This window comes from Lepidochelys kempii, chromosome 2 (assembly GCF_965140285.1).
Source record: "Lepidochelys kempii isolate rLepKem1 chromosome 2, rLepKem1.hap1, whole genome shotgun sequence".
NCBI classification, from domain to species: Eukaryota; Metazoa; Chordata; order Testudines; family Cheloniidae; genus Lepidochelys; species Lepidochelys kempii.
The window spans coordinates 226,178,622-226,206,038 of NC_136381.1; the positions used below are offsets into that span (position 1 = coordinate 226,178,622).

The following is a 27,417-nucleotide window of genomic DNA, read 5'->3' on the forward strand; positions in this document are numbered from 1 at the left end:
GATCCTTTTATACAGGATGTTCTGGTGGATACAAACGTGATCCCACTTCTAGTTCTAATTATATCACCTTTTCTGAAACCTTTGATAACCCTGTTTTTTCTCATACTGCAGATATTAGAGATCATCAACATTTCAATTTTTTTTTAATTTCAAAATTGTCAAAATTAAAAGGGGAGGAGGGAAAGTATTTTTAAAAGGTTAATTCCCCACTACCACCAATTTTTCAACCAGCTCAGAATATCTTGCCTAGCAATTTGATTGCACAGCTATTTGACTCAGTGTTTAACAGAAAGAGTTGACTGGACTTTTGTGAAATTCTATTGTGAATGCAGTTAAAGTTTGAAAAGCAAGCACTCATTTTCACATACATTGTACATTTCCTAATGTTTGTTATTTTGCTAAGTGTGGATTCTCCTTTACCTCAGTAGCAGTCAAGCATAGATTTAATCACTCACCCTACCAGGCAACAATAGGTTCATTAACATGAGGTTCTAGTCTCTACCACTTTGTACCAGGGGGACCACAATTTCTCCTCATAGACTGTAGGATGGTCATCATGTCTCTTGTCTTCAACAAAATCTTTATGATGTCTCATCAGTTCCCCTCTTGCTTACTGTAACTGCTTCTGATTATAAATCCCTACTCTTTAAATATCAAGAGGGCTTCTGATGATGCATACAGAGTCCATATTCCATGAAGCAGAGAAGAGGTGAACAGAAATTGAAGGAACGGCAGGAACTGGGCTTAAATGCAGCTGCTGATATAAAAGTTTTAGCTTTTCAGGGGAAAAGGTAGGCTGGGGACAAAGGAAGCTCCTCCTAATAGCTTTCAGGGAAGAGCTCAGGTCTCTGCAAGCCAAATATCCAAATGTTTGGTCAAAAGAGGTTGACACGCTCAACAGAAAAAACCTACCTGTGGCTAATGGCTTGGGTTGTCAGGAAGGGCTGGTTGGAGCCAGGCTATATTTTGGACAGAGCTGCAGTAGTCACAAGATATTCTCCCTTTGGTCTATTATGGACAAAGAGAACTAGGGTGAGGTAGATGACCAGGTTAACCAAAAGAACCTTAATGAGACAGGACCACGTGTGCCTTCTTAAAGGGACAAGACTGGTTAAGAGGACCAGACAGGACATCCAAATGCAGAACTAGAAGTGGGATCACGTTTGTATCCACCGAACATCCTTCATAAAAGGATCAGCCAGGGAGACGATGCTGTGCCTCCTGATACAGCAGCAAGCCACAGCCCAAGGTATCATGCTCCAAAGGAACTGTAGAATTAGTTGTAAGCAATTACATTACAGATGCTGTGGGCCCATCTGCACCAGTGACAACTGGCCTCTCAGCAATGCCTGCGGGAAGTGTAGCTGGCTGAACACCAAGAGCATGAGCCAATACTGCAAACTCTTATTTTTTTCCGTGAGTGCTAGGAGGCCAGCTCGGACTGAAGCCAGTATCACAATGACATTAGAATCTCCAGTCCTCTCATAAATTTCAGCCCTGGCTGGGAGAATACTCCCTCTGCCTTCCCCACTCTCCTGCCTCCTGGGGAAGGGCAGACAATCAGTGCTGCTGCAGGAGACAGACAGAGCTCTCTCTCCTGCTCTTGCCTTATGCAAACTAGGCAGCAGCAGAGGGCAGCAGATCTTGCCTAGGTGGCAGGAGCTGCCACACAAAACCACTGTGGCCCCTCCCCCCACCGCTGCCATAACTACTGAACCATCAGGTTTGGTTCCCCACCCCACCCCTAAGGGAGGCATGACTCCCCAGTTGAGAACCTCTGTTCTAAGCAGTGGGACGGGGTCACACTGAAGTTTTTCCTAGGGAGGGGGGAATTGACTCATGATTTTAAAACTTTGGGGTTAGCAGCACTGTTGATCTGGTAACTGCCCAGCAACTGTATTTTGAGATATTAACCCAGACAGCAGGACTGGGGCCATTTCAAAAAGCTAATAAGAAAAAAATAATAAAACTAACTAGGCGAGTCTCCAAGCAAAGTTCTTCGACTCACTAGTTAGGTCTGTGAATCCAGTACAGAAGAGAGGCTGAACTGAAAGAAAGGATTAGAGTTCAGGCAGCCTTGCCCAGTGTCTGGAACCAGAGACATAGGCCCAATTGCTGATATTGCCTGAGAAGCTGGTAGTCTTCTCTGATCTAGCATCAGATGGAGGATTTCTTTCACTGCATCTGTGAGGATGGGATAAGCTCTGATAGAGCAGGAAATGCTAAGACTCTGGATAGCGGCTCAATTTCAGATGAGATTTACAATAGTAAGTGATTAAAGCAGAGTCCCATAAAGAATTTTATATATCCAATTCCTTGTGCCCTATACATATCTCTGACTGTTTCTGCATTTGGCCCACGAAAAATCATTAGCAGGACATATGGGCAACAAAATAGAATATTAAATTCAATATTGATAAATGCAAAGTAATGCAAATTGGAAAATAATAATCCCAACTATACACACCAAATGATGGTGTCTAAATTAGCGTTACTACTCAAGGAGGAGATCTTGGAGTCATTGTGGATAGTTCTATGAAAACATCTGCTCAATGTGCAACAGCAGTCAAAAAAGTTAACAGAATATTAGGAACCATTAGGAAAGGGACAGATAAGACATAAAATATCATAATGGCACTATATAAATTCATAGTACTCCCACATCTTCAATACTGCATGCAGCTCTGGTCACCCCATCTCAAAAAAGATATCTTAAAATTGGAGAAAGTACAGAGAAAGGCAACAAAAATGATTAGGCGTACAGAGAATCTGAGGAGAGATTAAAAATACTGAGACTGTTCACCTTAGAAAAGAGATGACTAAGGGGAATATGATAGAGGTCTGTAAAATCCTGAATTGTGTAGAGATAGTGAATAAGGAAGTGTTATTTACTCCTTCTCATAACACAAGAACCAGGGGTCACCAATGAAATGAACAGGCAGCAAGTTTAAAACTAACAGAGACGTACTTCTTCACACAACCCACAGTCCCCCCTGTGGGGCTCTTTGCCAGGGGATGTTATGAAGGACATGAATTTAACTAGGTTCAAAAAAGAATTATACAAGTTCATGGAGGATAGTCCATCACTGGGGATTAGACAACATGGTCAGGGACACAACCCCATGCCCAGGATGTCCCTAAACCTCTGATACCAGAAGCTGGGACTGCATGACAAGGGATGGATCTCTCGCTAATTGCCCAGTTCTGATCATTCCCTCTGAAGCATCTGGCACTGGTCACTGTCAAAAGACAGGACACTGGGCTAGATGGACCATTGGTTTGACCCAGTATGGCCATTCTTATGTTCTTTTTCTGAGGAAGGAAAGACCCTACCCTGATCGCTGACCTACTTCTTTGGGGGCAGCTATAGATCAAAATGCCCAGAACTTTAATGTATTAAACCCCAATTGTCGCTAGGTGGCCCCAGAACAAGTTGCCTGAAGCTTGCTAGTTTTTCTTCTACATCAGAAACAATCTGTGCCAGGAGAGAAGTGGTCTTAGTAGGGTCAATAGAAAAGCATTCGTCCAGCTATCAGCACATTCTCATAATAATAGAATCCACCAATTTGTATCAAAAGACAATCCCTCTTCATTCTACACTGGTGAAAAGCCATTGCTTCAGCAATGCTCGACATGTTTTCCTGGATGGGGTCATGCCATGAGATATTAGCAGACCAGATTTGCATTAAATGAAAAATACCTTTTAATAAAGTAAAACATGATGAGTGGATATAAAGGAATGTGCAGGAAGTGAGGGATATATCCGTTTACTTAGTAACATTAGTTTTATCTTAAAACAATGAAGGGAATCAGTTCACATTTCACCTTAATATAGCATGGACGCATGGACGTGGTGTATGGGTGCTCTGGGAATAAACAAAGATTATTAAAATGAATATCCATTAAAAACAGATACTGGACTAGATTACTAGATGTGCCCATACAGGGAAGTAAGGGAACATCAGATGCGGCTTCCTGCCCAGCATGAGTTACCTATATCACACGTCATAACGTGAGTGGGAAAGCAGCTTCCTTGGAACTGCTACTCCCTCTCCCACTCAGTTGCGCAGGCAGAGGCAGACCCATGCCTCCATCCCCCCAAACGTATGAGCCAGCACCACTGAGCTGACATGGAGGAGGAAGTAATTGGCCTGTTCCAGGGCAACACACCTACACATTGCCCTTACTCAGGCCTTGTGGCAAAGCCATAGGCTAGTCCATAGTAAATACTTAGGCACCAACCCAGATTTCATTAGGTCACTGTCATCATTTACTATATGTTTGTACAGTGCTCAGCACCATGGGGCCCCCAAATGCTCGAGACCTCTAGACTCTACTACAATAATAATAATTGTTTTTACTTTAATTTTTGTTTTAACTTCCCAGAACAGCTTGGTCATTTGAGCACGGATCACTTCTTTACAAACAGCGCTTACACATGGCCCACGTTGGCTTACATAACCAGGCTGGAAGAGATGACACCTGAGCACAGGGAGATACTATAAGAAAATCAGGATTACAAAATTTTGAAACTGAGTTAGGAAGGCAGCTGTCTCCCATTTGGTCTATTTTGTATTTTTAAAATTAAGTATTTAGATCAGAGGTGGGCAAACTACGGCCTCCGGACCACATCCGGCCCGCTAGACCGTCCTGCCCGGCCCCTGAGCTCCCGGCCGTGGAGGCTAGCCCCCAGCCCCTGCCCTGCTGTCCCCGCTCCCCCATAGCCATGCCGCCGCGTGGGCAGCACTCTGGGCGGCAGAGCTGTGCACTCCTGCTGGGCAGAGAGGCACTGTGTCTGGCTCGGCCGGATGGCGCGACTGCCAGACATGCTGCTCAGAGTGGCACGGTAAGGAGGCTGGGGCCGGGGGTTTGGATAAAGGGCAGAGAGTCCTGGGGGGGGAGGGGGCAGTCAGGGGACAGGGGGCGGTGGTTGGATGGAGCAGAGGTTTTGGGGGGGGCGGTCAGGGGACGGGGAACTGGGGGGGTTGGATAGGCATGGGGTCCTGGGGGACCTGTCAGGGGGCGTGGGTGTGGATAGGAGTCGGGGCAGTCTGGGGACAGGGAGCGGGGTGGTTGGATAGGGTGTGGGGTCCCAGGGGGCCTGTCAGGGGGCAGGGGTGCAGATAGGGGTCAGGTAAGTCAGGGGACTGGGAGAGGGGGTTTGGATAGGAGGTGGGGTCCCAGGGGGATGGTTGAGGCGGGGGGGGGGCTCAGGAGGGGGTGGTTGGATGAGTCAGGGAGTTCTGAGAGGGGTGGGGGCCAGGCTGTTTGGGGAGGCTCAGCCTTCCCTATCCGGCCCGCCATACAGTTTTGCAACCCCAATGTGGATCTCGGGCCAAAAAGTTTGCCCACCCCGATTTAGATGAAAAACAGTGTTGAAAATCAACCCAGTAGGTGATTTACTAGATGGGATAAAAGTATTTGCAAACACAAACGGGATGGTTTTGGTGGAGGGCAAGACTAAGGGACAGCAGGAGATGACACAGCAGACAACTTTCAAACTGGTTTCATGATTTGGATGATACGGCGCTATCTCAAAGGGACAAAGGGCTAGTGGGTGAAATAAATGATACAAAATTTTTACATTCCCATTTACCAACTGAGAGCCTCAGAAACAAAACAGGTGGCTAATTTAGAGCTCTCTATGGTTGGCATAAGAAGTGGACTCATCATTCAGCCTGAGAGAAGTTTATTCACATTTTAGGATATTGCTCTCTCTCTACTGACCAATCTCAGCAGAATATCCCTGACATCATTGCTTTTGCTAACTGCAATACATGGCAATTAGGCCTGTGGACACTGGAATGGAGAAGCAGCAACCCAGAACATTGAAAGCAGTGTTTTTCAGATGTTACTTGTCTCTCCCTAGTAAAATGTGATTAGCTCCCTGAGGCAGTGACCGTGTTTTACTGAATCACAGAGTAAAAAATTAGTTACCTACATCTGAATGCAGACAACAAAAAATGAAATTCTGTTTAAACTCTGCTTGTTTTATTTTTCAACTCCACAGATATTTAATTAAGTTGCCAGAATTTTTTTTACTACAGTCACTATTTATTACTGGTACCTTCTGCTCAAATTCCATTGTTTTATGCTTTTAAGCAGCTGAGCTTATAACATCAAAGTCTGCCTTGAGCGGATGCTAATGTTCTAATCATCAGTGCTCTTCTTGCACTTCTTTCCTTTCAAATAATTTGTTGTCCTTACTGTTTGCAACTGCTACGCTTAAATTATAGCTCATATATTTATGTTTAGATGGGGATGTTACTTTCTTAGGGCTCTGCTCCACACACAGAGAAATTTTGCCTGACTAAGGAGTGCTGAACAAACTGTTGGAAAAAGAAAATATATTCCACGCTTTCTATTTTTAAGTACAATAAACTCATACGTCTTGGACACAGATGGAATCAATTCAAATTTGGCAAGACCATTTCAGGTTCACTATATTGTACTCTGGGACTAAGGAAACAAAGAGATTAAGCCATTTCAAAATTATAAATCTGAGAAGTGTTAAAATAAAGCATTAACTCTGCTTCTGCTAGTACAAGGTTACTCAGGAAACTCTTTCAGTCAAGTTCACTCGGAAAATCTCTTATAGGGTGTAATTCATCCAAGTGCAGAGGGTCCATCTAAGCACTATAGGAAGGGTAAGGGGCTGGTTGAGCAGCTGCAAAAGAGACTATACAACCCCTGTGCTCTCCAGAGAGGTTTCCCTGATGGCCAGACACAGGTCAGCATGAGGGGCAGCTTTTTGGATAGTGAAAGGGCCATGTTATACATCCCTAACCAGAGCCAATGTCCCTAGCAGCCCCAAAAAGTGGTATTATTCCAGCTCAGCCCGTAGGATGCAGTTCTTGATATGATGCAAGGCTTGCTTCATGCCCAACCCCTATGCTGTAGGTGTTGGATTTTGCTTCCCCAGTCATTCTGCATTTCACCAGCATAAAGCCCAGGCTTTACGCAGGTGAGGCAAATTTCATCCCTACTGTTGTACAAACCAAAAACTATGCATCTTTGTAACATGTTAGAAGGGCTTATTTCACATTTTCATCATTTTGCTAAGAATACATGTGCACTAAGAGGCTGGAGGGGGCAAAGGGAGCTCTGAGCTAAACATACACTTGCAGGAAAAAGAGGCCTTTTCCCCATGCGGAGGAGCAGACGTCTCTCAACCCCCATGTAAGTGGATGGGAATTAAGGGTGCTCAGCACCTTGCAGCAACAGGCCTCATACACATGAAAACAGTCATCAACCAGGATAATAATGATTTTTGCTTGAAAATATGCATACTTCACAGGGGTGGAGAAAGGCTGAAAGAACAAAGAACACTCTATGCACCCTCAGGGAAATGGAGAAAGTGTTGAGTGACCATTTACCACATTGCATTTATCTTTTTTTCCTCATTACTGCATTTTTATGGTTGGTATGTGTTCAGAGCTGGCAAAATCCATACTCTGTAACAGAGGAAACAAAAACAAATCCAACACAATGGTCATTTTAATAATAACATGCTTCTGTTACATTTCACTAAATGCCAGCTGTCAATTTATTTCCCAATGTCCCTTTGCAAAAATTGATAGAACAAACCCTCACTGCATGATGCACTTCTAAGCCGTTCTCTAAAGAGAAAGTTTCTTGACTGCCATCTACTGTTCAAAACATTTTATTCAACTCCATTTTTTTTGGTGACAAAAATACAGCATCACCAAAGCCAAAAACACGTCCTGTTTTTCCACTTCCAATATCCCAGGGTATTAACAAATGTCTTTGGAACTTTTCTGAAAATAGTGTTTTCTTTAATAAGAATTAAATTTACACACAACTGTTTTTGCATTTTAGAGGAAATCTTTTTTTAATCTAGAAAGTGTTAGGATAAAACCCTTCCAGATTTATTAAATAGATGTGTGCTATTATTGAAGGGTTCCTATAGTATTCTATGATGAGCAGCTGTACATCACCCTCTTTCTTTCCAGGTCTTTTGGATGACATAAGCCCCAATCCTGCAAACTTGTTAACTTAATTATGATCTCATTTGAGTAGAATCTGGATTCCATTTCAGAGCAGTAGATCTTGGTACCTACTTCCAGCCTAAATACTGCAATTTATAGATTAAATTCAAAATAGAAGTCTACTTGTGGAACAGATAAAACATCATTATTTTGGTTGCATCCTAGCTTATAAGGGTTACCAACTGGTGTTTGCTTAATAGCAAGAGAAACTTCCTAATGGTTAAATCTATTCGACTGTGGAACAGGTTTCCAACAGTGGTAGAAGCAGCACCATCAGTGTGGCCATTTAAAAGTAGACTGCAGAAAGTGTTAGATAATACAGCAAACTAAACAGTGGCAGAGGAATAAGATGTTTCCGTCTTCAGCTTCCAGGATCCCTTTCCCTATCACTTCGATTCCCCCCTTCAGTATATTATAATTCATAGATATTGCATCTGTTGACTAGTAATACTGGTCCTACCACTCACAGGATATGTAAGATTGCTGTGCAACATGTCACATTAATATGCTACAAAGGGAAATTACGGCTAAAAGTCAAAATCCAACTAACATAGTGACATGTGAAATGCTAAAATGAATGCACGGCGGTATGCTTACAATGCATCCGCTATCCTACAAAACTATTCCGATGATTTTGGAACAATGTTGCAGAAGTCCATTAGTCAGTAAGTAAATGTGCCAAAAGGTAGGAGCATTGTCTCAAAATCCTTCTGTCAGCTAGCACGTAAGATTTTTAATGTGTTTTCCTGGAAAGAGTGAAATCTTGATAACTTGTTGTTTAATCCTACCTGGCTTGAAATGGGGTAAAGAATGGACTCCAGGCCATGTATCTTCATTTGGTGTTCCAAGTACCTGTTAGCAAAAGAAAAAAAGACCTCCTTAATTTTAGCACTGGCAATGCTTGGCTTTTATATAGAGCCATTCTTCCACAGACTACAAAGTACTTTACAATACAAACTGTAATTAAGCTTAATTAATGAAGAAAAAGTTAATTGACTTACCCACGGTCAAGTCAGTGGCAAAGTCAGAAATCAGACACAGAAGCCCTGACTCCCAATCCTTTACCCCTTGTCAGTAAATTGGACAGTTTATCACAGGGGTTCTCAAACTGTGGGTCACAACCCCATGTTAATGGGGTTGCCATGGCTGGTGTTGGCCCTGGGCCCCAGCAAGCTGGAAGCCCAAGCCCAGGGTTACATGCCACTGCCCAAGGAAGAAGTCCTTGGGCTGCCTGGAGCATCTGCCCGGGGTGGTGGGGCTCGGGCGGCAGGGTTCGGGTGGCCTCGGTCTTCGGTCCCAACTCCTGGGATCAGGTAGTAATTTTTGTTGTCAGAAGAGGGTCACAATGCAATGAAGTTTGAGAACCGCTGGTCTATCAGATGATAGATATATTAAAACTGACATTTCACTGACAAATGTCAACCTATTTGTACATCATAGAAAGCAGAAATGGCCCAGAGTAGGCCTTTGAGCTCACCGGAAATGTAGATCTTTGTAATCCTAAACAAACTGAATGGACATATACAAGTTAAACTATTTTCAACTCCAAGAGCTTGCTAACTGCAATGTAGCAGATGTACACAGATGGTGAACCAGACTTCTAAGAATGCAGTAGGAACCAGAACTTCAAAAGATTGCCCTTAATTTTACATGCATTTAGTGCTCATAAAAACTGAAAGACTGTGGAGACAACAATCCTCCATCTACCCACAGAACAGCTTCTGCATCTATTCTCTTCTGTGCCAGTTCTTATGCTGCCCTTATCATCATCATATCTGAGCGTCTTCCACCAGTGCATTAAGAGATGTGACTAACATGTACCATATGTGGTTAATTCTCACTTGCATGCTTTACTCAAACAATTGTGCAGCAGCCCTCACCACTGCTACAGCACATATGTTTCACACACATTTGTCTGTAGAAAATTAAACAATTAAGTTTGGGGAATATCCCAGAGAACACCACATCCACAGTTTCAGCACTACATATATCCTGAAATGTATGTCTTTTCCACACACACAACCTGTTTCACCATTGCCCTGTGTAGTCATTTACACTAGTGCAAAGTGGGTGAGAGATGCTATCAAATCAGAATGGTAGCAATTTACATCTACTTTACATTGGTGTAAATGAATACAAAAGGTTCAAGGCAGCAATGAATTAAGACTACTTCTCCCCCTCCCCTCCCTGTTAACATGGAGTAAAATCCCTGGCATCTATGACACAATGTAAAGTATTTCACCCTCTTCTTGAGAGCATCTCACTGCCAATGCAGCATGAGAAAGATTCAGCGTGAGAAAAATCTGAAGTAACACATTTTTCACAAAGTCAAAAACAATATGCAATTTTTCACTCAACTTCGCTAATTCAGTCACCAAAATCTCTAGAACTTTTCATTTAGTTTTTGTGAAATTTTAAGTGTCACTCATAAAAATTATACTCAAAACAGTCATCAATTCACAGGGTAAAATCTAACCCCGTTTAAGTCAATAGGATTTATGTCATTGATTTCAGTAGGGATTTCACCCTACATCTTTGAGGCCAGAAGGGACCACTGTGTTAAATTAAGTCAAAGCACAATTGTCCAGTCACACCAGAAGAAAGACCGGGGGGGCCATGAATGTGATTTAATTAGGCCACAACTTTATTCACTTCTAATATCTGGGTGTACCCAGGAACAAATTTTACAGTGCAGGAAGGAGAGGGTTCGGTTTTCTGCTGATCCAGATGCAGGAGCCCCAAACCCTCTTCCTCAGCTCCCTGAAAGGGGGCTAAAAAGGGTTAGGAAAAGGACAGCTCCCCACTGTACAAGACGTAGGAGCCCCAAACACCCTTACTCTGCCTCCCTTAAGGGATACTTTCCTTCAAATTCTTTTCCAATCCATTTTATCTGATAACTGTATCCTTTCCATACTGAGCACGTGCACTGGACATCAGCCACTAGTTTTATGTACTAAGTTGCAACATTCTAACCCAACCCCCTACATCACCCCAGTGGGTCCCAGACCAGCTGTGGGGAAGGTGAAAAAACCCATTCTGCCTTGGCCAACAAATTCCCTCCCAACCCCCAAGGCGAAGGGCAACTGGCATAATGCCTACAGCAGGTCAAGAGGGAACTTGGTGCTTTTGCCAAGTTCCTGGGTTGGCGCTGCCAGCGCAATCCTGATAAATCAGGGTCTCTCTACAGCTGAATGGGGCATTAACCCTCCCTTCCAGTGAGCATGAAGAGCCGTGCAGTGATCTTCTGACCTGGCCCCAACTGCTTCCTGCCCTTCTTGTCTACCCCTGTAAACTCCCCCTCCTCACCATCTCTTGTAAGAAGTCCTTAAAGGGGCAACACAATTATCTTCCATCTATCTGGACAAAGACCCCCACGCATGAAGGTTGTGTTGGGCACAATGGCTGGGGCCTAGTGAAGAATCCAAGGCTAAGCTTTTCTCCTCAATCTGTAAGGAGATGGGTAACAGGTAGGGCTGGGTAGTGGGGTCTGTGTGTGTAGTGGCGGGGGGACAATGTGAGCAGGCTTAAATGAAATGTTAATGCATCTGTTTTCAATGGGTATTTGAATTTGGTGATGTGGTGGGTCTGTTTCTTAACTGGAGTGTTTTTAAAAGAGTGCCAAGGATGCCCAATGCCTTGGGATGGACGGCATTGTATAGTAGAGTAGTTAAAAATTGAAATAGATGGTTAGGGAAGTAGCTTAAATTTTAATTTGTACAATCTTAAATAATTGGGATTCCTATTTGTTGTTCACAGTAACTACTTTCTACAGTAACATTAATATCATGACCAGTGGCTTTAAAATCTGATTTATAACAAACTGATCATTAAAAAATACCAATTTATATTCTCTCTAGGGGCTATATTTATTAAAAATATTGAAAATTATCACTGGAATTTAAATTCATATTAGAAATCAGGTAAATGCATATGAATGAACATTCTACTTATGAAAAGTCAGTATCCAAAACTCATTCATAAATCTATCTCTAGCAGTTTTGTTCCTGAGCGTTCTTCTTAACTTCAGTAAAAAGAAGTGCAAGCAGTTATGTCTCAAAGCAAAAGCAAATCTGAGGATGATGAGTTCTCGTGTCCCTCTGTTTTATTGATTATTCAGGGAGGAGGTAGCGATAAAAAATCACTGATAAAAGAGTAAATAAGAAGCAAAGATGACAGTGAGAGCAGGCAGCAAACCTGCAACTCCAGGTGAGTAAAAAAAATGCTATAATGCAAATTAGAGGGGAACAAAAAGATCCCCTCTGAGTAACTTAAAAAGGACGCTGGTAGTTTCTTATAGCAGAGATGCTATGCATCACAGGTGGTTTCTTTTAGTGTACAAAACTCAGGTGTGTCACTACTGGTAGAACCTGGATTCTTATGACCGTGATCAAGAACACTCCTTCCCATCTGCACCTCCTGGGAAGAGCATGACCTTTCCTTCCCAATGTGTACCTTGCCAGAGATATCCATGCCTTATCACCTCAAAACTGGATTACTGTAATGCGCTCTATTTGGGGTCACACACTGAGACCACTTGGAACTCAGCATACAGCTCTCTGTTTACTAAGTGCAATTGCACCCTGAAGGGCATTTCACATCTGTGCCTGAGGCACTGCACTGGCTGTTGTTTTAACCTATAAAATCCTTTACGGTATGTGACCTGGGTGCCTGAGAGACTGCCTCTTTCCCGGTGTCTTTTGGCACAACTGAGATCAGCAGAGGCTCTCAAGGTGGAGCCCCAAATGTAAAAAAGAGGGAGCTGTTGGCAGTGGATCCCCATGAGGGGTCCTCAGCTCTGGAATTCACTCCCCTCTCTTGGTGCAGCAGAACCACTTCTGTTAAGTTTCAAGGCAGGCTGCAAAGCCTATCTTTTCTCTGAGGCTTTTGGGCATGGGCTTGGCTGAGGAGATTTTCTTTCTTTCTTCTTCTTTTTTTTTTTTTTAAAAGGACTGCTATGAAGGGGTTTTAAAATCTTTTTTATTGTGTCACCCATAATATATCTGTGTACTGAGTGTGGGATGACCTGGGCAATTTGATGTTTATTATGAAAATTAAATTTATGTAAGGTCAACGAGAGCATTGGCAGGGGCCTGTACATGTTAGCTGAGAGTTGAGGTTTCAGAGCTCTGGCTCTGCTATTTGCCTTCTGACATTCAGCAAGTAATTTAGCCTCTCTGTGCCTCAGTTTTCCTATCTGTGAAATGGATACAATAATACTAACCTACAAGCTGTGCTGCAAGCTTTAACTCTATGATTAATTATATTTAAAAAATCATCCAAGTTTGCTGAGTGATTTACAGCACAAACACAAAGGCATCACCCTTTCGCTGAAGTGTTTTCTAACTAAAAGGTGCTCCTTTTAGGTGGATGCATAGTGATCCAGCCAAATACAGTAAACAAATGCAGCATTTAAAATGTAACACAACTAGTGAAAATAAACAATGGGGAGCAGGGAGGGAAGGGCAAGAGTAATAAGATCATATGACTACTAAGTTATGGTATGTACAGACATCCTGTTGATTGCATTAAAGTTTTATTTGTAGTTAATGTTTATAAAACACTGTTTTCAATATTTCAAAAACAGTGTTTAATTCCTGATTGAATGAGAGGTGCTGTGCACTAGAACTGTGGTTCATTCACAGCCTAACTTCCCCTTTCTTCTTTCTTTTCATTACTCTTATTGACTGAAGGAGTGTGTGTATGTGTGTGTACAGTGCTAAAGCAAGGGGTGAGAAGCCAGGAAGTGCCCCTGATTCACTTGTGTCATGATCAAGTAAAATAGTTCTTTGCAAAGCCATTTTCTTCTAGCTCTGTATAATCAGTTCTTCTAACCAGCAACCATGCACTATAATTCTGTCATGCCAGCAGAGGGAGCCAGTGGATTAAAAACAAAGATTTTTTTCCAGCTCTTCCAAGCGAAGCAGTAAGTATGCTTGAAAATGTTGTGTATTTTGTAGCACACCTCAGCAATTCAATGAACAATCCCTCTAAATAACTCTATCACTAAAGGAAAATTATTCACCCCCTCTCAATAAGACTCCCTTACATTATCAGTATTAACTGTCCAGTATTTTAGATGAGATTGATGTGCCCTGTATATACACACATACACACTCTCCTTCAGTCAATAACAGCAATATAAAGAAAGAAGGGCAAATTTAGGCTGCGAGTGAGCCACAGTTCTAGTGTCTAGCCCCTCTTCTGCACTTTACAGGTAGAAATCAAAGCTAGTTCATATAATCTGAAACCTAAAATCTTAACATAACATGAAGAAGGTTTGCTGTGTTGAGGTAACATAAGGATCAGAATAAGAGAAACAAGGAAGTAACTTTGGTTTCCAAAATGACATAGGAACCAAAACAAAAGGCTTTGCTATGTGATCACTTTTCACACTAAACTGTGACCAATTCCCCCCCAGCCTTCCTATTCATTTTCTGTCTATATATTCTAACACAGTCACAGCGTCTGGGAGCCAGTTACAAAATAAGTTCTGCTCATAGTAGGACCCAAACTCTCTACATCACTTTTTCTGTTGTCAACAGTGGCTCTTCTGCCAAAGACAACCAGGGTATTCCATCACTTGGATTATTATTTATAGGGTGGTAGCACCTATTGGACACAATCAGCGATCAGGACCCCATTGTTCTATGAATGGTACAAAGACACAGTGCTTGTCCCAAAGAGCCTACAGTCTAAACATACGAGAAAATACAGCAGGTAAAGATAAATGACTAACAAGGAGGACAAAGTAACAGTGAAACAATCCTACTTGGCATAATAAGGAGGAATAAACTTCCTGTCCACTGCCTAGGCATTACCGAGAGTTTTGAAGGCATCATGTCAGGGGTGGTTTAAAGAGGGATTTCTGTGGGAAAGCCAGTACAATGCGGTAAGGGATACCGAAGAATTTATCTTAGCCAATTTACTGAAAAAGAGGGTACTTTAAGACAGCCACATATTGTCCTTATGGCACACTCCACATAGCTAATACGCTGTTAGCCTGTTGAATGTAGGGGTCAGGCAGGGGAAATGCAGTTTTATCTCTAAGGGTATGTCTTCACTGTAGAGTTGATTCAGGCTTTTACACCAGTATTGATCCTAATCCTCCTCCATCCACACACCAGGTTTAGTAGCGCTCTCTCTGCCCAGGCTAGCGGGCACAGCTGGGGATGTGGGTTCCAGCTTGTGTTCCACTTTCCCATAGGCTCACTTTGCAGCAAGAATCCAGGCTAAAAATCACTTGAGTGGTGATAGTCCTCCAATGCCTTCTCACAATTAACTGTGTGTGTCCAGAAGGACAGACAAGTTCACCCATAATTCACTGGGAAGAATCATAAAATGGCTCATCTTATGGCAGCACAAAGAACCAGGGGATGCACCCCTAGAAGTCTGAGTTGTGCAGGAAATGGTTTTCCTGTCCCAGGAAAATTTTCAAGATTTTCAACATTTTTTCCCTTTCTGCATTTGAAACGGACCTTTCAAATATTTTCTCACCCAATCCCCCACCCAACAAAAAACAAACAAGCAAAACCAGACTCGCCCCAGGAAAGCCAATAGCCCAGAGATTCAAACACTTACCTGAGGCTTTTGCTGGTTCATACCAAGGACATGAACCTGGGTCTCCAACATGCCAAGTAAGTACCTTATCCAATGGACTATTGGCCATTTGGGGTGGGGAGGGTGGGAGGTCATAGTGCATGAATCTGTGTCTGTCTCTCTCTCACAAGTTCTATCCTGAGAATCCTTCCCAATGAAAATTTTGTCAAAAGAGATTCATTTCTGTGAAAAGTTTTGGTTTTGATGGTTCTACATTTTCTGATGAAAAAGCGTTCTGTCAAAAAATTCCTAACCAGTTCTAGGCCTACTGCCACACAGCACCAGTGAGAACCCAGCAACTTGGGTAGGGTTTTCAAGTGTAGATGCTCATACCTTGGGATAGCTACCTGGGGTGCTCCAATCTGGGTGCTGATCACCCAGGCTAACTGTGGTGATGACTTATCTTAGGGGGAGCTGCTCTCTATGCTCATGCTTGATACACTAATTTGAAGGAGTGAACTCCTGGTGCCCACTGTCATATTAAACGACAGGCTCAGTAATAAAACACTTAAAATAGCTAAAGCACCTTGGGAAATAAAGGGATTTTACTGTAACTGGTTTGACTTTTTGAGTTGGAAAAGAAACTGCTGCTTTGCTTTTTAAAATTAGTTTTACAAAGACCTCACTAATGCACTGCCTGGTATCCAAGCCAACCTTTATTTTGTGGTCGTCATAGCTTGTGAACAGCATAACACTGTCAACATAATGAGTCATATTGTCCTATATTTTTTTCAGAGAGCAAAAATAATTACATAATGTTGCATAATGGCCACTCTGGTAACATAGTTTGCCTAGCTGATCTGGGTCCCTTGGGGGATGACCCTTGGCTTAATTCCTTCCCTCCAGCTCTTTCTGAAGTGGTGGAGTAGCCAGTAATGGGCCAACAGATTCACCTCAATTGCAGAATATACAAAGCTTTATCCTATTAAAAACAAAACTCAGAGTACAGTGCTTTAATATCTGGTTATGTACAATTTCCTTAATATTTGGTATAAGAATTCTTGGTATTCCTCAAGAAAGGTATTGGTTTGAGGTTGTCGCCCCCACCACAAAAAGACCATCCAGCCAGAAGCAGATCCAGAAGTTTGCAATGACAAGGCAGGAGTGTGAGCAAGACCAGAAGGCCAATGAGTTACACTTTGTTAAAGACAGGCTCTATGAATTCCTGGCTGTTTACTGTATTCTCTTTTAGACTCTTCATGTATTGGGTCAACTCTTGATGGATAAACATTAAAGCAAATCCATTCAAAAAGTCCTCAGAGCAGATCACCATTTTTTGAACTAAGAGGTGTTTGAGAGGTTTTGTTCTCCCCCCCCTCCCCCCCAAAAAAACAACCAACCAACCAACCCACCCACCCACGGACTTTTAAAAAAAAAACTCGTGTGGAAAAATTGTCAAAAATTCATTCAATTTTCATTTAGAAACTTTTCATTTCACTTCACACTTAGTTTTTCCAAAAACCATCAAGAAGATTTCAAATATTGTCTCTCCACTAGCTGATCCACCACACAGTACATTATGAGAATCCTTGGCTGTGGAGCATCATGGGAGACGATGGCTGTCTGGACAACAAAACCAGAGAGGAGAATGGGGGCATGAGGCATCACAGTGGCATTTCAAAATCATCTTTTTGTTTTCTTCTCATCTGAAATTTTTTGGCTGGTCGTGTTTTCATAAAAAGTCGGTATTTTCTGCAGGAAGCAGACATTTCACAAAATGCTTCATTTAGCTGAAAACTGGACAGTTGTCAGCCAGTTCCTGCCTAGTTCCCAGGTGGAAGGAGAAGTCAAGCAGCACTGTGGAATCCAGGAAGGGGGGAGGGATTTAAAAGTGGGAATAGGAGGGCCAGCAGAGCTGGCTTTTAAAGCTCAGAAGCCTGATGAGCTCCAGGAGCGCTCACCACTTTGTTTTCAGAGAAGGATTTTCCCAGTCAGAAAAGCTACTCTGACTGCCTGTAGATGGGTTGCTAAGGCTACGTCTACACTACTGCAGTAAGTTGACCTACGCTATGCAACTCCAGCTACCTGAATAACGTAGCTGGAGTTGACGTACCTTAGGTCAAGTTACCACGGGGTCTACACCGCAGGGGGTCGATGGGAGAAAATCTTCCGTTGACTTCCCTTACTCTTGTCATCGGGGGTAGAGTACAGGGGTCGACTGGAGAGTGATCTGCAGTCGATTTGGTGGGTCTTGACTATACCTGCTAAATCGACCATCGGTGGACCAATCTCAGAGTGTCGATCCTGGCTGTAGTGTAGACTTGCTCTAAGCATAAGGCATCAAATCCAGACGGCCTTACAGCAAAAACTGCTCATGTGGCCTCCTCTTTTGCTGATGAAATTCCCTTCTGATCTGCTGAAGAGAAGAAGTTTATTTGATATCTTCTTGCCATTCCTTCTGTGCTGAGAAGTCACTTGCTAAAATCTTTTCCACTTACAGGGAAGATGGTCGGAAGCTTTCAAAATCAGTCATCAAAAAAGGAGGAAAGGACAACCTGACAAGGCAAAAATGGTTCTGCAGATCAAAATACTACAAAGTTCTTCTCGAGAGTGTTCGCCCTGAGCGAAATAATCGCCATCTTCACCATGGTGAGGCCAATTTCATTGCACTGCCTGGCTTCCAATGTCATTGAGCAGGAGAGATATATAGCAATTGGGGACATTCAGCAGCTTTCTTCATCTTCACATTTAGTCTTTCTTTGTCAAAAAAAATTAAAAAGACAGATGTAATGACTACCAGTATATTGCACGTATTGGCTCAAAGTCAGATGATTGACAATTGCATCTATACTTCCTTGTCTTATTCTGCAGGGCATGATATATGGCAGTTAAGTGTCAGACTTAATATTCAAAAGAGAGAAAGAGAAATGGAATTGTCTTGATACCAGTCATTGTTTTCACACCAGGAGCTCAGCAGTTCAGTTTCCTTGAGGGACAATAAATCTATCATTTTGGATTACACACTTCCACATCTAACAGTGATGGGCAAACAAATGTTATCTTTTGGAAGATACTAAATGTTCCAGGGTTCCTAGCTAGATTGACAAATTATATCAATTCCTTCTCCAAAATGGCAGTGCTCATCAGTTAAGGTTGCACCAACATATCTGAGGCTATATACATATAGCCGTTTATTTATTTGGACTTATACACAATGAAAGGAGCATCTACTGTGGCTCTAGCTGCCCATGAGGTAACTTAAAATACAGTTATCGAAGCCTCATTCCCATCTAACTAAACTGCAACAATTCCATACAATCTCTGACCAGCAAACTAACCAACTCAAAAAGTGAAAATGAGAAAGGATCACTTAGTGGCTGAGACACAGGCCTGGGACTGAGGAGGTCTGGGTTCAATTCCCAGCTTCACCACAAACTTCCTATAAAATCCTGGGCAAGTCACTTATTCTCTCTGTACTTCAGTTCCTCATCTACGAAATTGGGATAATAATACTTCCTTTCTCTCATCTTTAGTCTATCTTTTGTTTACAGTGTATTTATAGCAACTAGCACAGTGAAGTGCTGATCTCCTTTGCGGCCTCTAGATGCTACTGTAATACGTACAATAAAACAACAATGTTCCCCTCCTCTTTTCCAACCACTGACCTCTATCAAAATTTTCATCTCTTTTAAAAATAGGAAAGGAAAAAAGGTGAGAAGAGATTCCTTATATTAGAAATACACAGACTAGAGACTCATTGCATGGGAATGAGATATGAAAGAAATAAAAACAATCTTTTTGAAGAGCTGACTCAAGATGGGAGACATTTAATTAAAATTCAAGTTTTTTATTTTTATTTATAAATCAGGCTCCTGTTATTGCTAGATTTATGTTGTTACACTATTTTATCCTGATAATTTAAACATTTACAATTGATATAAAATAACAGAGGAAACAAAAATCCCACAGTCACCATTTCATCATATGGAGTAGGTAAATGTGCACTAGAATATACATTTCAGTGTGAAGTTCAGACATTCAAATCTAAACCAGCGGGCACCCATAACTTAGACCCCAGATTTATTAAGAGAAAACAAGAGCTTTTTGCACTTTTTTTGTTTGCTTTTCATGAAAAATGGACTCTTCCATTAAAAAAATGGAAGTTTGACATTTTTCCACCAGCTCTGCCCAAAACAATAACAGATAACTTCAAGTGACAGATGAATAATGTCTACAGCATCCACAAGAGCAATGCAGAGACTGTGAAAAAGAGAAAAGCATGTTTACCAACAAATAAAGCGCCCTACTAAGCAAGTTCTTTTCTGCTGTGCAGATAAGTGATAGCGTTGCATGAAATATACAAGTTGCTAGAGTACATTCTGTTCTGTGTAGCGTGGGGAAATCAATAAAAGCAGAATCGAGTGTGTGTAAAATAAAAGACAAAATCTTTCAGGCACTATGCAGTATTTTTACATTCCATTATGTCAGAGAAAAACGCCTACTTTCATCCATGAAGAGTGTTTTGTTATCAAATCTATTTCAAACAACATCAAAGTGACAAGCCAATAAGGATGAGAAAAGCAGGCCAGATAAAGTTAGCATTGATCTTCCCACAAAACTTGAACAAAACACAAGCTGAACTTTTTTTAAAATTATATTAGTCTTTTGCTCATATTTATGCTGCTTAGTTCTGACCAGGATCAACATAAGAAGTGCAAAGTAGGGTGAGAAAACTGTTCTTGCTGTACTGCTGGCCTGAGTGGAAGTGGAAAGTAAAAGGAATCTTATCAGGAAACCTATTTAACATGTGATTTCATGCCTACTTTTGTAGAGCTGAAATGGTTCTCCTTACTTTTACGTATTTGCCCACTCCAAATGTTTGGAATTTCTCCCATCACTGGCTCTGTTCCACATGTACCACTTTGATAGTACAACTAAATTCACAATTTTTTATTTAGAGGTAATTGAAACGACCACTTGGAGGGCCCACTGGCAGAGGGCCTGGAGCAATTCTGTTGAGCAGGAGTAAGAGGATAGGGGAGGGAGGCTGCAGGGCGCGCATACCCCCTACAAGTATGGAGTCCAGCCCCACCCAAGCTTCCTGCACAGCAGTGCCCAAGAGATGGGGAGTACGTGAACCAGAGTGGGGTGGAGCCAAACGGAGGGAAGCAGATGATTATCTTATTGGAATTTAGGGCTACTTCAGTATCCACAGCTGCTCTGTGGCCTGGAGGGGACAATCTGTCTTGGTGCAGTACTTACATGGCCACATTACTCTCGTGATTCCTTGTTCATTTCCATGCAGCTGCCCCGTCTGGCTACTCAGTCTATGTGCTGAATATGTCCCTGGGCTAATATTTTATGGAACTCCGTGGAAGAAAAGCAGACTAAAGATTGCACCGGAGCAGGATGTGAAATCCTGAGTCACACTGCAGCACTGATAATGCTTGATTCATCTGCATTCCTAACTGCTCAGTTGGGTGAGAGATTTGTGCATGGAGTTGTTAAAGAATCAAGCCCTACGATTTATTTCCTTATGTATTTGCAGTAGTGGCTGTCAGTGAGCTGCATTTTTTAAAAATAATATGCCCATAATTCAATCAAAATTGAAAAGAAATCAAAGCTCAGCCTATTTTGTATAATTTTCACTAGAAAAAAGAGCAGCTGTGAAGCAACTGCTCAGAATTAAATGGTACTAATCTTGAAGTCCCTGGTAGGTTTTCCATTGTGCAGAAACATTCTCCCTCTCTAACTCCTCCCCAGAATGTCTCTTCACATCTATTCAGATCACTTATGAACAAGGTACTCTGTACAATTGTAATGGGAAATGTGTAAGGGGGCATTCAGTCAAGTAAGTAGCAAGAGAATTCATTAGCTTCAAAATGCTCCCTGACATCTATAAACTAATTAAATGTCAGACGTGGGATTGGGTAGTAACCTAAAATCCTAGAGCCCTAGCCAGGCCAACATCTCTCTGGCTTTCTGTGCTGCCCAAGCTGCAGGAGGCTCCACAGCAGGCTGATCATGGGTTGGAACAAAATAACCCAGAAGCCTCTGCACAGTTGGGAGTTGTAGAGCTGGCCCAGAATGGAGAGGGAAAACTCACGCCGAAGTGACCTACCCCGTCCTGGACAGATCTATCTTCCCCATCTCCACACTGGGCTGGCTCAGCCTGTTGGAGTTGCCAGTATATTGCTGCCCCAAGGCTGACAAATTAGAGAGACTGACTGGTTTGCATTAAAAACAAAATCAAGCCTTACAGCTACGTGAGGAAACTCAAACTGCAGCTGCTGGAAAGGAGTGGATGGAGGCCTTTGCTCTTGATTACTACAGCTGGGATGCCTCAGCTCTTGGCCATTTATTGGAGAGTGAGAAGGACTGTTTCTGTCTCTCTTTAGAAGGACAGGGAACTGTCTCATCTTCCCCCCGGGGGGTCCCTCCTTGACAAGCACAATTGTTGTCAGACCTTGAAGCCCTTTAACATCTGCCCTGGTTTACAATGTAGAGAGGGAGAAGTATGCCTTTGCAATTTGGGAGTCTGCCATCCTGTCTGCACAGCCAGTGTGGCGCACGGAATAGCCCTGCCCAAGCAGCTACAGGAGGTACCTCTGTCCTTCTAATTGCCTTCTATGATTGGTTACCAATTTTTCCACTGATTTTAATTCAGCTGAACACAAGTTAAAGCCTAAGACCCATATGAGGATTTTGCAAGCCCGGCTGTGCTGGCTCAGGCAGCCAGCTCATTGGAACTTGCTGCGGCTGAGGGATATACTATGTGGGTCTTTCTAGAAATGCTGGCATATCAAAACAGCAAAGCGGTTTTTGTATCAGAGCCATTTTTGAAGACCACAAAGTTGGCACAGATCGCATACACACAAATTCCTATTGAACGTCACAGTGTCCAATCTCATTGGCATGGGCCGAAACATACCATTTCATCATGACATTTAAAGGTCTAAAGCTACCATCACTTCTCAAACCCTGTAATAAATTTGACCAAGTTTATATATCTTAATATGATAAAAACAGTAAGTAAATATTTTAAGATTAAATAAAATAACTTTTCTCCATTATAGTATTGCTCTTTAGTTTTTAAAACAAAAACATGCATGTTTTCAGCCAGATCCTTGGCTGGTGTAAAATCTGCACAGTATCATTAAAGTCAGTGGACCTATGCCACTTTACACCACACGAGGATCTAGCTCTGGGATTTTAGTTTGCATATAAATATATTTACATATAGCATTTTACAAGAGCAAAATCCCACTCCAAAGTAGTAAGATATACTGTACTTTTTGGATGCTGGAAACACTTTGTTTCTGGCCCCCTGCCTAGTTAAAAGACACATTAGGAATAAGTGTATCCCATTATGATAGTACACTAAAATTTGTCATTCCTTCTGCACAGGGAATAGCACATGCACAGCACAACAGAACCTCATTACCTGATAGAGACACATGCGCATTGCAAAGGAGGCAGGGTACAGTGGTCCATTGCCATACTACAAATGGGTTCACTGTAGTGCTGAGATCCAGGTGCAAAAAAATGACTGCTATCAAGACTAATTCTTTTCTCACTTTTTAAGAAAATATATTAAGCCTGGTACTCAACTTTCATAGTACAGCACAATACTAGAGTCAGATCCATTGTTAGAAGTTTTGGTTATTTTCCCAACTTGCATTAAGCTTGAGCTTGAACTTGCATTAAGATTCATGTGAGCAGATCCCTGTGCCTGAAGCATTAGGCCCTTTGTCTGTCCCCCCCCATAAGAGGTCATTTATTCAATGTACTGTGGGTTCAGGAGGCCAGACATGTTGCCCTTTGCTGTTTAGAGAACGTATGGTCCAAGATATAACAGTGCTACAGTATTTCTAAAATGGCCAATGAACCAATAATAGAGCTCCAGTTGTGTGTGTGAACGGACAGAGGGTGGATATTTGTGCAGTATTCTTATATGTTCAGATATCCTGCTTATCCCTACAATGGACCTAACCAGAATCCCCGATTCAAACAACTCTTTAGAAGTCCAACTCCTATAACTGTAGTCATCTCAATTTACCCTGCTTCAAATGTGCTTCCAACAGCAGAACCTCAGGGCGCTGCTCACTGTAAAGCTAATTCAGACAGAACAGCTACATTCTGATATTTAGAAAGCAGGACTCTTGTGAGATTGAATACCTTTCTTGAATGGAGCAGACCAGCAGAGTGGACAGACTCTTGGTTGTGTTAAGGGCACCTCTTAAAAAATCTGTGGCTCAGCCCATCTGTGTTTGAGGGGCACAGGCTCTTCAAAAAGAAGCTGGTATTTTTGAACATCCTCATGAGATCCTAGGTAGGAAAGTATCATCAGCGTTTTACAGGTAGGGGACCCAGGCACTGGTTGATTCTGAGTCTTACCCAAAGCCTATCAGAGCCAATGGAAAGACTCCCACTGACTATCAGGGGAACTGAACCAGGCTCTGTGTAAACTGCCCAAGGTCAGGCACAGACAAACAGTACCTTGAACTGAACCCATGTGTTGAGCCAGTCCAGTGCATTAAAGCACTTTACTCACCATTCTGGCCACTGTGCTTTAAGAAAGATTTGTCTAGTAGCACTTTATTGCTTCTTAATTGTATTTTATTAACAACAACCACCACCACCCTGGGGGTGATTAGAGATTTTCACTTTGCTTTCAAGTAAATCAGGGTAAAAGCTGACAGGACTGCAAATGAAGTTCAACTGGAAGAGCAGCTGCACTGACAGCTTCAGTGGACAGATTTGTTTTCTTTGACATTAGCACAGTCAGTAACTTCACCTGTGACTGCTGAGTTCTCACATGTTCTGAGTCACAGGAACTAGGGGTAGAGTGTCTTCTTCGTCCCCTAAACGCTAGGGCAGTGGCTCTCAACCTTTCCAGATGATTGTGCCTCTTTCAGGAGGCTGATTTGTCTTGTGTACCCCAAGTTTCACCCCACTTAAAAACTACTTGCTTGCAAAAAGTAGACATAAAAATACAAAAGTATTTTCAGGAGCACATTACTCCTGAAAAAATGCATACGTTCTCATTTTTAGCTTATAATTATAAAATAAATCAATTGGAACACAAATATTGTATTTACTTTTCAGTGTATAGTGTGTAGAGCAGTATACACATGAAATTTTAGTTTGTACTGACTTCACTAGCCCTTTTTATGTTGTCTGTTATAAAACTACGCAAATATGTGGATGAGTTGATGTACCCCCTGGAAGACCTCTGCGTACCCCACAGGTACACGTACCCCTGGTTGAGAACCACTGCTGTAGGTAACCGATGCATGAGCGAGCCACAACCACAGCCTTTGGTCTTGGTGGAGCGCCAAGACTGTTCCCTCTTTGCTCTCCCAAGGGCACAATCCCTGCTAAGGACAAAACTGGCATGCAGGGGGCAGCAACCTGCATTGTAGGAAGAGGTACATTCAGTGGGTGTGCTCCTCCAGCATGCTAAGCATCTCTTGTTTGACTAGGGAACCTCTGGTTCATCTAAACAACTACTGGGAGAAAGCCTCCCAGCCCAGGTCCACAGACCTGTGTTAGTGGGGCTCACAGTAGTGCACTAAACATAGCTGTGTAAACAATGACTTGGACTGGAGCTCAGGCTCTGAAGCCTCCCTCCTCATGTCACCAAGCCCAACACACACTGATCCCAGCCACAGCGTTTACACTGCTCTTTTTAGCACGCTAGCATGAGCCCTACTAACACAAATCTGTGGATTTGGGTCGGGGGGCTCGCTCACAAGTGCAGTGTAGACATACCCCAGCATGTTAGGGAAGCTCTTTGTAGGGCTATATAGGCATTTACACTTAGATCATCAACACAGATTCTGAGCACCTGTTCTTCACACACTGCTCAGCAGTGGGGGTTGAGAGAAAAAGATACTTCCCTGAAGCTGCTAGTGCCTGCTAAACACTTTCCCTTCATGCTCACTGGTGCTGGAAGGACTGCAAAAGTGGGGGGTCCAGGGAGACACCCATAGGCCAACTGTCCTGGAGCCCCTGCCTCCTGCTCCTTACCCAAGCCTCCCTCCTGGTGAGGCCCTTGCTCTCAGGTGATGGGTCCATCCCGTGACCCAGACCTAGCCAGTTATTGGCACCCAGAGGTGCCTCCGCCATGGGCCCAGCAAGCATCATGACACACAGTGGGACCTGGCCAGCACGCTGCATGTAGCATGAAGCAGAGTGGGACCTGGATGCTGGCTGGGCCACCATGCACTCCCTCCCAGCTATGAATGTGTTCAGGTTGTAAAAAGTGGGGGATATGACCCCCCTATTTCAGAAGTGTGTCAGAGGCAATGTCCTTTCCCTCCGCACACCCTCTCCAGTGCTTGTGCTCTCACTTCTTCTCTTCCCAGTTACTTCTCCACTCAGTGTAACATAGCAGGGAGCTGGGTACAAAAGGCAGCTGTAAAGAGGAGCAGTGGGGGCCTGGGGACAAGAGGATACACTGCCTAAAAGGAATTGTGTAGGGGGGCCTGGACTAAGATAATGGTGGGAGGAGGGGGTAACCGGAATAAAACCAAAACAAAAAATGCGGAGCTGCTGAAACAGTAAAGAAGAGAAATATAGTGAGAGGGGAAGAAAGGAGAAGCACAAAGATGGGGGGAGGGTAGAGACACAACAGAAAAAATTGCCATGGTCTTAAAGGTGTCCTATACAATTTTTCCTACTTAGTGATGCTGAATGCAAGAGTAGCTTTACTAGCTACAAGTTTAATTACTACCAAAGAGCCTTCTTTGTACACAGTCTACTGAACTCCCTTCACCATAGTGGAATTTTCAACTGAGGATCAAGGGGGAATTAATACAGCCTTAACTTTATAGGTTGGCATATAGACCTTAATTAAAAATGTAATCTGGAAAAATGTATGACACTCCTCAGCTAGTCACACTGTGAAATACAATGTCACAAACTTAAACCTATAAATCTCTCTAGAGGGAGAATCTATCCCTCTAGAAATATTTGATTAAAAAAACCCCCAGAACTTAATAGCACAAAGAACCAGCTAATAATTATGTTTGTACATAAAAAAGTATGTTTGTGCAAAGTGAAGTGTATTATTTATGAGTAATTTTCTCTTTCTGCTCCCCCTCAGCATGCTTCTTTCCTCTTCAATTATAAATCCCACAATTGGTCAATGGCCCACTTCTGGGTGCAAAGAACTCTTTCAAGTTCTCATGAAATCACAGGCAACACCTACAGTTTTGCAAGGGACACTGACTGTGAGTTTATATTTGTGTAAGGGCAAATCATTTACACATGTATGGCTTGTGATACAGCCCCATGGGAAAGCCCACAGAATGGCTGGAAGGCTTGCACAGCCCTGCTTTAGATTTGTGTACTGATTATGCTAAGTCCTTCATTACAAACATTGTTGCTATTACAACAGAAGTACTGGAGAGGTGCATTTCAAAGACTTCAATGAATTAGTAGGATGGGAAATGCTACCCTGGTGAAACAAAGATAACTGTGGCTAAGTTAGTTAAAGCGAGAAAGCAAACTTTCAGTAAGTCTAACTTTAGTGTGGTCACAGTTGATCTCTTGGACTGTAGGAGGAAGGAAGAATTAACAGTGGGGGATTATTATTAAGATATTATTAATAAAAGGCAGCAATAGCAGGAATACCATGGAAGTGTCAAGCAAGTATATTCTGATCAATGAGAAGTGAGAGAAGACTAAAGTGGATGAGTACTAACAACAAGAGCAATTGTGGTATTCTGGTTCCAAAGAAAAGGTTACCTCCTAATACTTCTGGTAACAAAGCAGAAAGCACATTAAGTAGATGCTTGTTGCGGCTTTTTTTAGGTTTTTAGCTATTTACTCCTATCCGATGACATGCTGTATGGAGTAATACCGC

The 27,417-nt window shown here is 42.5% G+C and overlaps 1 protein-coding gene across 3 annotated transcripts in view; it reads right to left on the reverse strand.

Annotated features, from left to right (window-relative positions):
- CDK14 (cyclin dependent kinase 14) overlaps positions 1-27,417 on the reverse strand; it is a 495,570-nt gene that overhangs the window by 139,807 nt on the left and 328,346 nt on the right. For all 3 annotated transcript variants that reach the window (XM_073334004.2, XM_073334007.2, XM_073334006.2), the window contains one exon: positions 8,798-8,861. In XM_073334004.2, coding sequence (XP_073190105.1) covers positions 8,798-8,861 — 64 coding nt within the window. The remainder of the gene's footprint in view (positions 1-8,797; positions 8,862-27,417) is intronic.